We start from the raw sequence: 15,305 nt of genomic DNA on the forward strand, positions 1-15,305 counted from the left end.
TCTATGTCAGGAATAAAAGAATGACTAGAGTAAGATTAGGGCCAGTCAAGGATAGTAGTCAGAATTTATGCATGGAGTCCGAAGAGATAGGAGAGGTGCTAAATGAATATTTTTCATCAGTATTCATACAGGAAAAAGACAGTGTTGTTGAGGAGAATACTAAGATACAGGCTGTTAGACTGGACAGGATTGACATTCATAAGGCAGCGGTGTTAGCAATTCTGGAAAGTATGAAAATAGATAAGTCCCCTGGGCTGGATGGGATTTAACCTAGGATTCTCTGGGAAGCTAGGGAGAGCCTTTGGTTTTGATCTTTATGTCGTCATTATCTTCAGGAATAGCGCCAGAAGGCTGGAGGATAGCAAATGTTGTCCCCTTGTTCATGAAGGAGAGTAGAGACAACCCTGGTAATTATAGACCAGTGAGCCTTACTTTGGTTGTGGGTAAAGTGTTGGAAAGGATTATAAGAAATAGGATTTATAATCATCTATAAGGAGTAATTTGATTAGGGATAGTCAATACGGTTTTGTGGAAGGTAGGTCGTGCCTCACAAACCTTGTTGAGTTCTTTGAGAAGGTGACCAAACAGGTGGATGAGAGTAAAGCGGTTGATGTGGGGTATATAGATTTCAGTAAAGCGTTTGATAAGGTCCCCCACTGTAGGCTATTGCAGAAAATATGGAGGCATGGGACTGAGGGTGATTTAGTGGTTTGGATCAGGAGTTGGCTAGCTGTAAGAAGACAGAAGGTGGTGGTTGATGGGAATTGTTCATCCTGGAGTTCAGTTACTAGTGGTGTACCGCAAGGATCTGTTTTGGGGCAACTGTTGTTTGTCATTTTTATAAATGACCTGGATGAGGGCGTAGAAGGTTAGTAAATTTGCGGATGACACTAAAATTGGTGGAGTTGTGGATAGTGCGGAAGGATGTTGCAGGTTACAGAGGGACATAGATAAGCTGCAGAGCTGGGCTGAGAGGTGGCAAATGGAGTTTAATGCAGAAAAGTGTGAGGTGATTCACTTTGGAAGGAGTAACAGGAATACATGGTACTGGGCTAATGGTAAAATTCTTGGTAGTGTGGATGAGCAGAGAAATCTCGGCGTCCGTGTGCGTAGATCCCAGAAAGTTGCCACCCAGATTGTTAGGGTTATTAGGAAGGCGTATGTATGTTAGGTTTTATTGATAGAGGGATTGACTGTCGGAGCCATGAGGTCATGTTGCAGCTGTACAAAACTTTGGTGCGGCTGCACTTGCAGTATTGTGTACCGTTCTGGTCACCGCATTATAGGAAGGATGTGGAAGCATTGGAAAGGGTGCCGAGGAGATTTACCAGGATGTTGCCTGGTATGGAGGGAAGGTCTTATGAGGGGAGGCTGAGGGGCTTGAGGTTGTTTTTGTTCGAAGATTAAGAGGTGACTTAATGGAGACATACAAGATGATCCAAGGATTAGATAGGGTGGACAGTGAGAGCCTTTTTCCTCAGATGGTGATGGCTAGCACGAGGAGACAAAGCTTTAAATTGAGGGATGATAGATATAGGACAGATGTCAGATAGTTTCTTTACTCAGAGAGTAGTAAGGGCATGGAATGCCCTGCCTACAACAGTAGTAGACTTGACAAGTTTAAGGGCATTTAAATGGTCATTGGATAAACATATGGATGATAATAGAATATGTAGGTTAGGTGGCCTTCAGATTGGTTTCACAGGTCGGGGCAACATTGAGGGCTGAAGGGCCCGAACTGCACTGTAATGTTCTATGTTTTGATTTAAATATTTAGTCCAGAAGCTACATTGATATCCTCAGGGTGGCATGTTTTATTTCAATGTTTAGCAGAATAATGACATTCAGTGCTCTTGTTCATATAATATTATTAGAACTAGGAGCAGGAGTGGGCAGTTCCGCTCCTTGACCATGCTTTAGCATTCAATAAAATCAGGCTGATCTCATCTTGACTTCTGCTCCACTTTCCTGTCTACTCTCCATAACCCTTCAACTTATTACTAATTAAAAATCTAACTCTTCCTTAAATTTACTCAATGTCTCAGGAACCACCATACTCTATGAAATTCACTACCACTGACATGCAATCAAGTAATTTCTCATTAATGCTGTTTTAAATCACTACCCCTTATCCTAAAGCTATGATCTCCTTCTAGATTGTCCCACATACAACAATATTCTCTCTGTACCTGAACAGCTCTCTGGAGAAATGAAATGCCTATGGAATAGATTTGATGTTCATCTGATCAAGTGGCAGGCCAAATTTAACACTGATTTATGTTGTTCTTAGATTGTAAAATTGTAGGACAGAAGCTATAGGAAGAATAAAATGCTCCTTGCGCAGACACCTGAGAATAACATCAAAAATGTTGCTTCCAGTGCCAGTGGCACAAAGCAGTTAAAACAGAATCTCGTCACTCAAAATCAGTACAGGTATAGTAGGTAGCTCAGTAGTTAGCAGTGCTGCTTCACACTACCAGGGACCTGGGTTCAATTGTAGCCTTGGTTATTGTCTATGCTGAGTTTCGACGTTCTCCCTGTGTCTGCATGGGTTTTCTGCGGGTGGTCGGGTTTCCTCCCATAGTCCAGAGATGTTCAGGTTAGGTGGATTTGCCATACTAACTTGCCTGTAGTGTCCAGCAATATGCTGGCTAGGTGGGTTAGCCATGGGAAATGTAGGATTACAGGAATGGGGTGAGCTCGTCTTTGGAGCATCTGTGTCGACTCAATGGGCCAACTGGCCTGCCTCCGCAATGTGGGGATTCTATGAAATTCCAGATAATAGAGTAGAATGTTTACTAATACACTGCCATACAACATTTGGAATACTGGATTTCGATTGCTTGCTTTCTCCTTTTCTCCTCCAGTCTCAATAAGTCCTTTTCCATTCAAACCTTCATGCTAATCTTAATACTGTGTCTCATGTTTGCTACACTTATGCTTTTTAAAATGACTTTCATTCCAACAGCTTCACTAAAAATTACCCTAACGCTAACTCATCCGTATTTTCCATGTCTAATTTTACAGCTGACCTGCTTTTCCACTGTCTGCATTTGCAAATACATTGTTGACTCTAGTTCCATGCGCATTTTCATTCATATTCCTAATCTCTCCAGTACATTTGCTACTTTTCTGCAATTCTTATTTTCTGGTGTGAATTATTCCTGTTTGTCTTTCTTGGGAGCACTAACTGTAGAATCTGGATGGCCACACCAGGCATTTTAGGATGAGGGATAATGGGAACTGCAGACGCTGGAGAATCCAAGATAATAAAGTGTGAAGCTGGACGAACACAGCAGGCCAAACAGCATCTCAGGAGCACAAAAGCTGACGTTTCGGGCCTAGACCCTTCATCAGAGAATGGGATGGGGTGAGGGTTCTGGAATAAATAGAGAGGGGGAGGCGGACCGAAGATGGAGAGAAAAGAAGATAGGTGGAGGGGAGAGTATAGGTGGGAAGGTGGGGAGGGGATAGGTCAGTCCAGGGAAGATGGACAGGTCAAGGAGGTGGGATGAGGTTAGTAGGTAGGAAATGGAGGTGCGTCTTGGGGTGGGAGGAAGGGATGGTTGAGAGGAAGAACAGGTTAGGGAGGCAGAGACAGGCTGGGCTGGTTTTGGGATGCAGTGGGGGGAGGGGACGAACTGGGCTGGTTTAGGGATGCGGTGGGGGAAGGGGAGATTTTGAAGCTGGTGAAGTCCACATTGATACCATTAGGCTGCAGGGTTCCCAAGCGGAATATGAGTTGCTGTTCCTGCAACCTTTGGTTGGCATCATTGTGGCACTGCAGGAGGCCCATGATGGACATGTCATCTAAAGAATGGGAGGGGGAGTTGAAATGGTTCGCGACTGGGAGGTGCAGTTGTTTATTGCGAACCGAGCGGAGGTGTTCTGCAAAGCGGTCCCCAAGCCTCCGCTTGGTTTCCCCAATGTAGAGGAAGCCACACCGGGTACAATGGAGACAGTATACCACATTGGCAGATGTGCAGGTGAACCTCTGCTTAATATGGAAAGTCATCTTGGGGCCTGGGATAGGGGTGAAGGAGGAGGTGTGGGGGCAAGTGTAGCACTTCCTGCAGTTGCAGGGCAAGGTGCCGGGTGTGGTGGAGTTGGAGGGCAGTGTGGAGCGAATAAGGGAGTCACGGAGAGAGTGGTCTGTCCGGAATGCGGACAAGGGTGGGGATGGAAAAATGTCTTGGGTGGTGGGGTCGGATTGTAGATGGCGGAATTGGTGTGAGGGATGTGTTGCGGGAAATGTGGGAGACGCGGTCAAGGGCGTTCTCGACCACTTGGGGGGAAAGTTGCGGTCCTGGAAGAACTTGGACATCTGGGATGTGCGGGAGTGGAATGCCTCATCGTGGGAGCAGATGTGGCGGAGGAATTCGGAATAGGGGATGGAAATTTTGCAGGAGGGTGGGTGGGAGGAGGTGTATTGTAGGTAGCTGTGGGAGTTGGTGGGCTTGAAATGGAAATCAGTTACAAGCTGGTTGCCTGAGATGGAGACTGAGAGGTCCAGGAAGGTGAGGGATGTGTTGGAGATGGCCCAGGTGAACTTGAGGTTGGGGTGGAAGGTGTTGGTGAAGTGGATGAACTGTTCGAGCTCCTCTGGGGAGCAAGAGGCGGTGCCGATACAGTCATCAATGTAACGGAGGAAGAGGTGGGGTTTGGGGCCTGTGTAGGTGCAGAAGAGGGACTGTTCCACGTAACCTACAAAGAGGCAAACATAGCTGGGGCCCATGCGGGTGCCCATGGCCACCCCCTTTGTCTGTAGGAAGTGGGAGGAATCGAAAGAGAAGTTGAGGGTGAGGACGAGTTCGGCTAGGCGGATGAGGGTGTCGGTGGAGGGGGACTGGTTGGGCCTGCGGGACAGGAAGAAGCGGAGGGCTTTGAGGCCATCTGCATGCGGAATGCAGGTGTATAGGGACTGGACGTCCATGGTAAAATGAGGTGTTGGTTGCCAGGGAATTGGAAGTTCTGGAGGAGGTGGAGGGCGTGGGTGATGTCACGGACGTAGGTAGGGAGTTCCTGGACCAAAAGGGAGAATATGGAGTCCAGATAGGTGGAAATGAGTTCAGTGGGGCAGGAACAGGCTGAGACAATGGGTCGACCAGGGCAGGCAGGTTTGTGGATTTTGGGAAGGAGATAGAAACGGGCTGTGCGGTGTTGGGGAATAATAAGGTTGGAGGCTGTGGGTGGTGGGAGTTTCCCTGAGGTGATGACGTCACGAATGGTGTTGGAGATGATGGTTTGGTGCTCAGGGGTGGGGTCATGATCAAGGGGGCGGTAGGAGGACGTGTTGGAGAGTTGGCGTTTGGCCTCGGCGATGTAGAGGTCAGTGCGCCATACTACCACTGCGCCACCCTTGTCTGCGGGTTTGATGGTGAGGTTGGGGTTGGAGTGGAGGGAGCGGAGGGCTGCCCGTTCTGCAGGGGAGAGGTTGGAGTGGGTGAGAGGGGTGGAGAGGTTGAGGCGGTTAATGTCTCGACGGCAGTTGGAGATGAAGAGGTCGAGGGAGGGTAGGAGGCCTGGGGGTGGTGTCCAGGAGTTGGACTTGTGTTGGAATCGGGTGAAGGGGTCAGTGGAGGGAGGGTTAGGCTCCCGGTTGAAGAAGTCAGCGTGGAGGCGAAGGCGGCGGAAAAACTGCTCTGTGTCCAAAAGTGACTGGTATTCGTTGATGTGTGGTTGTGGGGGGGACAAAGGTGAGCCCCTTGCTTAGGACTGACCGTTCGTCACAGGTTCTTTCAATTTAGTCCTGGCGAAACTGAAGCCATTGTTATGAACCCTGCCCACTTGCCACACACAATTCATCCACTCCCTCAACCTTCTGCAGATATAGTTCTGATGAAATTAATCCCTTGTCAGTCTGTAGCAACCAGTAGAAATTGCAACTTCAGAACAATCCCAGAACTCCTCCAAAGTTTTGAGCAGGTCTTGGGGAAACAGATTACCTGCTCAGAGCATACATCCCCAGTCAGATCAATTTTGGTAAATCTGAGCTAGGGTTGGGGGAGGGTGAGAGAGTGGAGTGGTGTATATGTTTGGGTTTTTGCATCCTGCGCCAGGAGGAAGGTAAGTTACCTAGGATTTCTTCTTTATTGTTGATGCAATTGAGTGTCTGTTTGCTGGAATATGAGAGCTTGCGTTACTCATCACAAATAATTTTGGGTTTAGTCCCAGGTAGTCAAATAACCTTTGGCACCCACTGATTAAGAATTGTGTAAGTTGAGGGTTGTCAAGTCAGCCATTGATGGGATCAGCAGACTCAATGGGCTGTTTCTGCTACTATGTCTTACGGTTTTTGGGACAGAGGGCAGTCTGGCTCCCTGTGCCTGTACCTTCAAGAGGCAGGAGAAAGCTGTTCTTGGTTGAATCAGTTCACTGGAGAACACCAACCTATATAGCAAAGGCTTTTTGAATAGTAATACAGTTAAGAGGTCAACTGCAAGGGTATTTTTGCATTTAATTAGAAAGCTTTTGATAGGTTGCCTGTTTTATTCACCTGCATTGTGATTTACTCCTGTTGGTCTGTCGCACATTCAGACATCTTTTCAAAAAAACTAAAGGGTCCTGTTGTGGTGCTGTGATAGTGTACCACCCTTGAACCGAGAAGCCGGGGGTTCAAGTCCTACCTGCTCCAGGGGTGTGTAGTAGTATCTCTGAACAGATTAATTAGAAAAAAAGTTTAAAAGAAAACTAATGAACATATTTTGATAGAACTCACTGCCACTAGTAATGGTTAACTAATAATAAAATGTAATTTGGGATGAAAGGTAGGAACAATTTATTTTACTTCACGCTTTTTAAACCTCTAATTTTTATTTCTTTAATTTTCCTTTGTTTCACTAGCCTAAACTCTACAGATCAGTGATTGAAGATGTAATCAACGACGTACGAGAACAATTCCTTGATGAAGGAGTGGATGAACAAGTTCTTATAGAATTAAAAACGGTAGGATTTTTTAAAGTACCTAACTTTCATTTTTTTTACTTCATTTTTGTTTGAATATGTAATGAAAACCTTCCTCCAGTGTTTACATTGAATCACAGTTTACATTCTAATGATGATCTGTTCTCACAGCTTGGCAGTATAGTGTGTTGACATGTTACATGTTGGCTAGCTAACAAAACACTTAACTGGCAGAATCCTAACACTTGAAATTGATTCTCTATATTTTGACTTCATTTTGGCGTCTGTATATTATGGTAGTAAATTACTACTATATAGCAATTTAAATTCATCTTTTGCTATTCAAAGTGAATGCTAGACTGCACAATTTATTCCATTGACAGTACAATATCCCGGTAATTACAAAATTCAATTTTGTGATTATTTTAACAATATAAAAAGGTTTCAAAAGCCACTTTTGTGCTAAAGTATACTTTAGGTGCACTGCTACTTCTCAGGTATAAAGCACTATAGATGCCAACCATGACTTTTAATATACTGAAATCACAGGGCTTGCACAATTGCTCTGATTTGTTTAGTGGCAGTTTTGTAGATCCAGTGAGGATTGTAAATACACCTATCCAGTCTAATCTAACCAGCCCTTGCCTGTAATTTTGTTCTTGCTGACATTGACATCATTGTGAAGCAAATGTAAATGTGAATGTTGCTTTTTTTCTGGCAGTCTCACATTTTCTATGTGGACTAAAATAGAAGGAGACAATGGGCATTTTTCAACAAATGCCTCTGGCCTTAAGGAATCTGGGGACCAACTTATATTTATACAGTATAAGTTCTTCTTGGTATTCCTTGTATAGTTTGCTGCTTCAATTTTTGAACAAGATGTATTTGATCAAACCAAACGTGACATTCTGCCTACAAATGAGTAATATCATATCTAGATTTCAGTGTTGGTATGGTGCCAGTTATGTAGGCTGTACACCTCAACAACTGTCATATTGAATTAAACAGAATGTTCCTTTGTTTGCTGCAGACAGAGTATTGACCCACATGCACTCCACTGTGCATGCAAAATTAAGAACATTAGATGTTAACGTTAGACTGAGAATTACAGTAACAAAGAATTTGAGATTATCAGTTAGGTTTATAATGTGACTCATTTATAGATGTGTAGATATGTACAGCCTTGTCTCTTAGAAAGTGAAAGAATAGAGTTATTGCACCCTTTTCAGTGAAACAGAAGTTTACATGTGGAGCATTTCTTGGTATGTTCCTGGGTAATAGCTTGAGAATCAACTTGCCTGATTTTGATGCAAATAAAACTCAGGAAGGAGGTGTAACTATTTCTTGGTGAATTTTCTATGGCAATGCCTCAATCATTCAGAGTCCATTTTCCAACCAATCAACATCCTTCTTTCAGGTGTAATTCTTGTTCCACTGAAATTTGGAAATCTTGCCATTCTGTCCAGATAAGTGAAAGATAAAACGCTTTGACAGTGTGACGTCGTCACACGCCGTCTTCGCCTCCATGCCTACTTCTTCAACCGGGAGCCTAACCCTCCCTCCACTGACCCCTTCACCCGCTTCCAACACAAGTCCTCCTCCTGGACACCACCCCCAGGCCTCCTACCCTCCCTCGACCTATTCATCTCCAACTGCCGTCGAGACATCAACCGCCTCAACCTCTCCACCCCTCTCTCCCACGCAGAACGGGCAGCCCTCCGCTCCCACCCCAACCTCACCATCAAACCCGCAGACAAGGGTGGCGCAGTGGTAGTATGGCGCACTGACCTCTACATCGCCGAGGCCAGACGCCAACTCTCCGACACCACCTCCTACCGCCTCCGCGATCATGACCCCACACCCGAGCACCAAACCATCATCTCCAACACCATTCATGACCTCATCACTTCAGGGGACCTCCCACCCACAGCCTCCAACCTCATTGTTCCCCAACCCCGCACGGCCCATTTCTATCTCCTTCCCAAAATCCACAAACCTGCCTGCCCTGGTCGACCAATTGTCTCAGCCTGCTCCTGCCCCACCGAACTCATCTCCACCTATCTGGACTCCATTTTCTCCCCTTTGGTCCAGGAACTCCCTCCCTACGTCCGTGACACCACCCACGCCCTCCACCTCCTCCAGGACTTCCAATTCCCTGGCCCCCAACACCTCATCTTCACCATGGACGTCCAGTCCCTATACACCTGCATTCCGCATGCAGATGGCCTCAAGGCCCTCCGCTTCTTCCTGTCCCGCAGGCCCAATCAGTCCCCCTCCACCGACACCCTCATCTGCCTAGCCGAACTTGTCCTCACCCTCAACAACTTCTCTTTTGACTCCTCCCACTTCCTACAGACTAAGGGGGTGGCCATGGGCACCCGCATGGGCCCCAGCTATGCCTGTCACTTTGTAGGTTACGTGGAACAGTCCCTCTTCCGCATCTACACAGGCCCCAAACCCCACCTCTTCCTCCGGTACATTGATGACTGTATCGGCACCGCCTCTTGCTCCCCAGAGGAGCTCGAACAGTTCATCCACTTCAACAACATCTTCCACCCCAACCTTCAGTTCACCTGGGCCATCTCCAGCATATCCCTCACCTTCCTGGACCTCTCAGTCTCCATCTCAGGCAACCAGCTTGTAACCGATGTCCAATTGAAGCCCACCAACTCCCACAGCTACCTACAATACACCTCCTCCCACCCACCCTCCTGCAAAAATTCCATCCCCTATTCCCAATTTTTCCGCCTCCGCCGTATTTGCTTCCACGATAAGACATTCCACTCCCGCACATCCCAGATGTCCAAGTCCTTTAAGGACCTCAACTTTCCCCCCACAGTGATCGAGAACGCCCTTGACCGCGTCTCCCGTATTTCCCGCAACACATCCCTCACACCCCGCCCCCGCCACAACCGCCCAAAGAGGATCCCCCTCGTTCTCACACAGCACCCCACCAACCCCTGGATACAACGCATCATCCTCCGACACTTCTGCCATCTACAATCCGACCCCACCACCCAAGACATTTTTCCATCCCCACCCCTGTCTGCTTTCCGGAGAGACCACTCTCTCTGTGACTCCCTTGTTCGCTCCACACTGCCCTCCAACCCCACCACACCTGGCACCTTCCCCTGCAACCGCAGGAAATGCTACACTTGCCCCCACACCTCCTCCCTCACCCCTATCCCAGGCCCCAAGATGACATTCCACATTAAGCAGAGGTTCACCTGCACATCTGCCAATGTGGTATACTGCATCCACTGTTCCCGGTGTGGCCTCCTCTACATTGGGGAAACCAAGCGGAGGCTTGGAGACCGCTTTGCAGAACACCTCCGCTCGGTTCGCAACAAACAACTGGACCTCCCAGTCGCAAACCATTTCCACTCCCCCTCCCATTCTTTAGATGACATGTCCATCATGGGCCTCCTGCAGTGCCACAATGATGCCACCCGAAGGTTGCAGGAACAGCAACTCATATTCCTCCTGGGAACCCTGCAGCCCAATGGTATCAATGTGGACTTCACCAGTTTCAAAATCTCCCCTTCCCCCACCGCATCCCTAAACCAGCCCAGTTCGTCCCCTCCCCCCACTGCACCACACAACCAGCCCAGCTCTTCCCCTCCACCCACTGCATCCCAAAACCAGTCCAACCTGTCTCTGCCTCCCTAACCTGTTCTTCCTCTCACCCATCCCTTCCTCCCACCCCAAGCCGCACCTCCATCTCCTACCTACTAACCTCATCCCAACTCCTTGACCTGTCCGTCTTCCCTGGACTGACCTATCCCCTCCCTACCTCCCCACCTATACTCCCTCCACCTATCTTCTTTTCTCTCCATCTTCGGTCCGCCTCCCCCTCTCTCCCTATTTATTCCAGAACCCTCACCCCATCCCCCTCTCTGATGAAGGGTCTAGGCCCGAAACGTCAGCTTTTGTGCTCCTGAGATGCTGCTGGGCCTGCTGTGTTCATCCAGCGTCACATTTTATTATCTTGGATTCTCCAGCATCTGCAGTTCCCATTATCTTTGACAGTGTGACTCTTTCTTTTAGCAATATCAAGCATTTGTTCTAGTTTCCATCAAAGTTTCACCTTCTCAGTTACCCTTTAGCTTGCAGCCGTGTCTTCAGATCAGCATGTTGATCTGTCCTTGGGGAAGACGGCTTTTCTGTGCCACATTCTTTGAAGTTGGAACTCTGATTCAAACCTGTATCATTTATGTTAAAGTTAAATTCTCTTTTTTTTCCCTGAATTGTCAGCTATGGGAGAGCAAGCTAATGCAGTCAAAAGCTGTTGACGGCTTCCACTCAGAGGAGCAACAGATTTTAATTCAGGCTCAGCAGCAACAACAGCAGCAACAGCAGCAACAGCAGCATCAACATCAAGCTCAGCAGCAACAGCAGCAGCAGCAACAGCAGCATCAACATCAAGCTCAGCAGCAACAGACACAGCAAGTGCTCACAATACCTGCTAATTCAGGTCAGTCATAGTGACACTGTTAAGAAGATATCTTTCAGTTCGGGAGATTCAAAACTGAATTTATGGGAGATACCCCACAATGCATAAATGTGACAGATACATGATGTGAGTTACATGCAGGAAAATGAGTTCCCTCGCTGTTTTCTCCTTTCAGTCTTACTTGAGCCAGATCTGTCAGCTTGTGCTCAGTTGTAGTGCTTTTGTCTTTGATTCTCTGGTTGTGGATTCATGTCCTGATCTACATACTTGAGAACTTAATCCAGCTGACAATTTCAGCACATCACTGAGTGAGTAATATGCTGTTAGAAGTGCCATTTTTAACATGAACTCTTAAAGCAAGGCAACGACTGCCTCTCTAGTACATGCAAAAGGCCACATGGCACTCCTTCGAAAAAGAGTGCGGCCATTCTGCCTGTTCAGCGATTAACCTGGAACCAGTATCATAGAAACAGATTATGACATAGCTGTTTGTGTAATCTGGCTGTGCATAAATTGGCTGCTGCATGACCTACATTTCAAGAGTGACAACACTTCAGAAATGCTTTCGGTTGTAAATCATTTTGGATTTCCTGAATTGGGCAAGGTTTTGTTTAATATAGCTTGTAACAGTTTTAAGGGACCTCCTATTGTAAGTCCGTGCAGTGCCCCAAAGTAGCATTTTGATGACATACAGTGATAGATAGCTGCAGTTATTGTTTTGCAAATCCCTTATTTGTCAGAGTTGGAGATACTCTTACTGATGATGGCAGATCACTCATGTTAGTTACTTATGCTAGGTTAATATAGTAACAACCTTTCTTGTCTTTGTCAAGACATGAACTTCAATCTAATTGATCCAGTGGGAAAATACTGCATTCAGGCTACTATCTGTTTTAGTTATTTTTCAATGTTGCATTTCATCACAGTCAATGGAAAGATAAAAAAAAGGACTGCCAATGCAGTTTACAATTGTGTCCAAAGAAAATGACTGTAAAAGGGATGGTTGGCTGGTGAGGAAGATGGTTTCAGATTTCGAGTTTCCTTAATATATTGTTCACATGGTTGTTCTGTGGGGTGCCTATTCCATCTTCTGTTCCATTATTTACACAACTGAGTGGAGGAAGAAATCTGTGCAAATGCCTAATAACTATCAATGTTTTTAAAGACCTTGATTAATGCAGAAAGGTGATGGAAATTTGGTTATTGCATTTCAATTTATGTAAGAAGCTAGATATTGTACAATTTATCATCAATAATAGGTTAGAATTCATTCAACTTTGAAACAAGAACTGTAGCTCTATCAACAGCGATTGTGACTATTGAGCTCAGATTAATATAAAAGCAAAATGCTGCAGATGCTGGAAATCTCAGATAAAATCAGAAAGTGCTGGAGAATGTTGTTCGGTGTGAAACATTAACTCTTTCTCCCTGGAAATTGCCAGAACTGCTGAATTTCTCCAGCATTTTCTGTTTTTAATTCTGAGATTTATATGTCAGGGTAACCACAGAGTTGACGAGCCAACTGATGATCCAACTGCATCAAGTCCATATGTTATGGATTAAATATGATAATGTAATATAAATAGGTAAGTTACTATAAAATGAGAAATCCAAAGTGGATGGATATGAAAAAGACGTAAAAGGACCTGAGAGAGCAATTTAGATAGCAATATAGCAGCCAGCTTGATTGGCGCTATATCCAAAAGCATCCACTCCCTCCACTACTGATGCTCAGTAGCAGCAGTGTGTATTATCTGCAAGCTGCACTGCATAAATTCACCAAAGATCCTCAGACAGCACCTTCCAAACCCACGAGCACTTCCATCTCGAAGAAGAAGGGCATTAGACATGTGGGAACACCAGCACCTCCAAGTTCCCCTCCAAGCCATTCACCATTCTGACTTGGAACTATATCATTGTTCCTTCACTGTCACTGGGCCAAAATCCTGGAATTCCCTTCCTATTAACATTGTGGTCAACCCACAGCAGGAGGACTGCAGCGGTTCAAGAAGGCAGCACATCGCCACCTTCTCAAGGGCAATTAGGGATGGACAAAAAATCCTGGCCAGCCAGTGACACCCACATCCCATAAAAGAATAGAGAAAAAAACTCTTAAGAAGCTTCCTGGAGGAGACTGGAGCAAGAGGACAGAGTTAAAGAACAATATAGAGACAATAGTTTTCTATTTCACCCTCAGGATTGCTAATATCAGGAATTCTCATGCCCAGAAAGCAGTAGAAGCTATGTCAGTAAAGGCTGTTGGACAACTTTTTGATAAACAATGGAGTCCAGATTAAGGGAGCGGATAGGATGATGGATGTGAGCCTATAACCAGATCAGCCTGGCCTTATCAAGTTGTGGAGCTGGCTTTAAGGGCTAAATGGGAAGGGGGTTGGTGGTGGTGACAGTGAGGTAGTGCTACTGTTTATTGGATTAATGATCTAGAGACCCAGGAAAATGCTGTGGAGATACAGTTCAGATCCCACCATGACAGCTGGTGGAATTTAAATTATTAAATCTGGAATATAAAGCTAGTTTCAGTAACAATGTCCAGGAACCTATCATGGTCACAAAAACCCTCCTGATTCACTCATGATCTTATATTGTCTGGCCTACATATGTCTCCAGATCTACAGCAATGTTCTTAGTCTTAACAGCCTTCTGAAATAGGCCGAGCAGTCTACTAAGCTTAAAACGGCACTTAAAGATGGGCAACAACTGCTGGCCTTGCTGATGATGCCCATATTGTATGAAAGAATAATTTTAAAAGAAACTCCTCCTCCTGAGTCTTAGGTTTTAACTTCTGCTTAGTTATTCCTTACATGGGGAGGGAAGGTAAAGTCAATCAATTAAAATGACTCTCGATTTCACAGTGCTGATATAGTACATGAGGAATGTAAAACCTGAGGACCATGATGCTAACCTTTTCCCCACTGAGTTCATTTTTTCAAAATACTAATCTCAGTATTTCACTTTGCTTAATTTATCCCATAGTTTTCTCATCTTCTCATAAATCAGGACCGCAAGTTATTATGCAAGATGGGAAACTAATACAACATATGAATCCGACTGGCATGGTAAGGATATGAACAAGCGTGCACAGACATAAACATACGTTTGTAGCAATGTATGTATTCTTGATTTCTTTTCTTTCCTCCTCCTGGAGGTGTTGAACGTTGCTAGTACACATTTTCACAGGGCAGCCACTGGCAATTCTCTGGTAAAAACCCAAAGACCTGTGGATGCTGTAAATCTGGAGCAAGAACAGAAGTTGCTGGAAATGCTCAGCAAGTCTGGCAGCACCTGTGAAGAAAAATTAGAGTTAATGTTTTGGGCCCAGTGACCCTTCGTCAGAACTGGCAGTTCTCTGATCACTCATTCAATTGGTCATTATTCACAGGGAACCTGGAAGTAAACATGATTTTACAACCAGGCTTTATTCCTGTTTGCAGTCAATTTCAACTATGTGAAATTTTTTGTTACTTCTGTCTTTACCGGTGATGAGGTAGGAAGTGTTAAGTTTTGGCAATTATATAAAACTGATCATCGGTTGATCTTTGTGGCTATTTTAGATTTATTTTGCGTTCTAATGTCTGAGCAGTTGTCATTTTTGCAAGCCTCTTCCTATCTGGATTTCAAATTTGTTCTGTATTCCGTACAATTATAATTATAGACATGAGAGGGTATTTAATCAATTTTTGCTGCTGGATTAACTTTAGACTGCCAAAATTGTTCAGTTGATTCATTTGTTTTCTGGATTTCCAGTTTGTTTGTAGGAACAGTGAATTTCCTAATAATCAGCTGAACGCTGACACAGATTTCATTCCTTCCCTCTCGTACTATGAGATGTACGAGAACGGGAATTGCTCTCTTTGAAACATTCCTGTCTTGGAAGTCATTTCCTATCATTTAATAATTGTGCATCAGTTCCTGGAGGGCTTTCCACCCC

General features: G+C 45.3%; 1 protein-coding gene across 4 annotated transcripts in view; it reads left to right on the forward strand.

Moving 5' to 3' along the window:
• Positions 1 to 15,305, forward strand: part of gtf2a1 (general transcription factor IIA, 1) — an 88,190-nt gene that overhangs the window by 48,158 nt on the left and 24,727 nt on the right. For 3 of the 4 annotated variants that reach the window (XM_059648980.1, XM_059648977.1, XM_059648979.1), the window contains exons 2-4: positions 6,844 to 6,945; positions 11,158 to 11,377; positions 14,351 to 14,433. In XM_059648980.1, the coding sequence (XP_059504963.1) occupies positions 11,176 to 11,377; positions 14,351 to 14,433 (285 nt within the window). In that variant the 5' untranslated portion in view covers positions 6,844 to 6,945; positions 11,158 to 11,175. The remainder of the gene's footprint in view (positions 1 to 6,843; positions 6,946 to 11,157; positions 11,378 to 14,350; positions 14,434 to 15,305) is intronic. The other variant, XM_059648978.1, reaches the window with a different exon arrangement.

The sequence above is a fragment of the Stegostoma tigrinum genome, chromosome 10 (genome assembly GCF_030684315.1).
Source record: "Stegostoma tigrinum isolate sSteTig4 chromosome 10, sSteTig4.hap1, whole genome shotgun sequence".
Taxonomy (NCBI): Eukaryota; Metazoa; Chordata; class Chondrichthyes; order Orectolobiformes; family Stegostomatidae; genus Stegostoma; species Stegostoma tigrinum.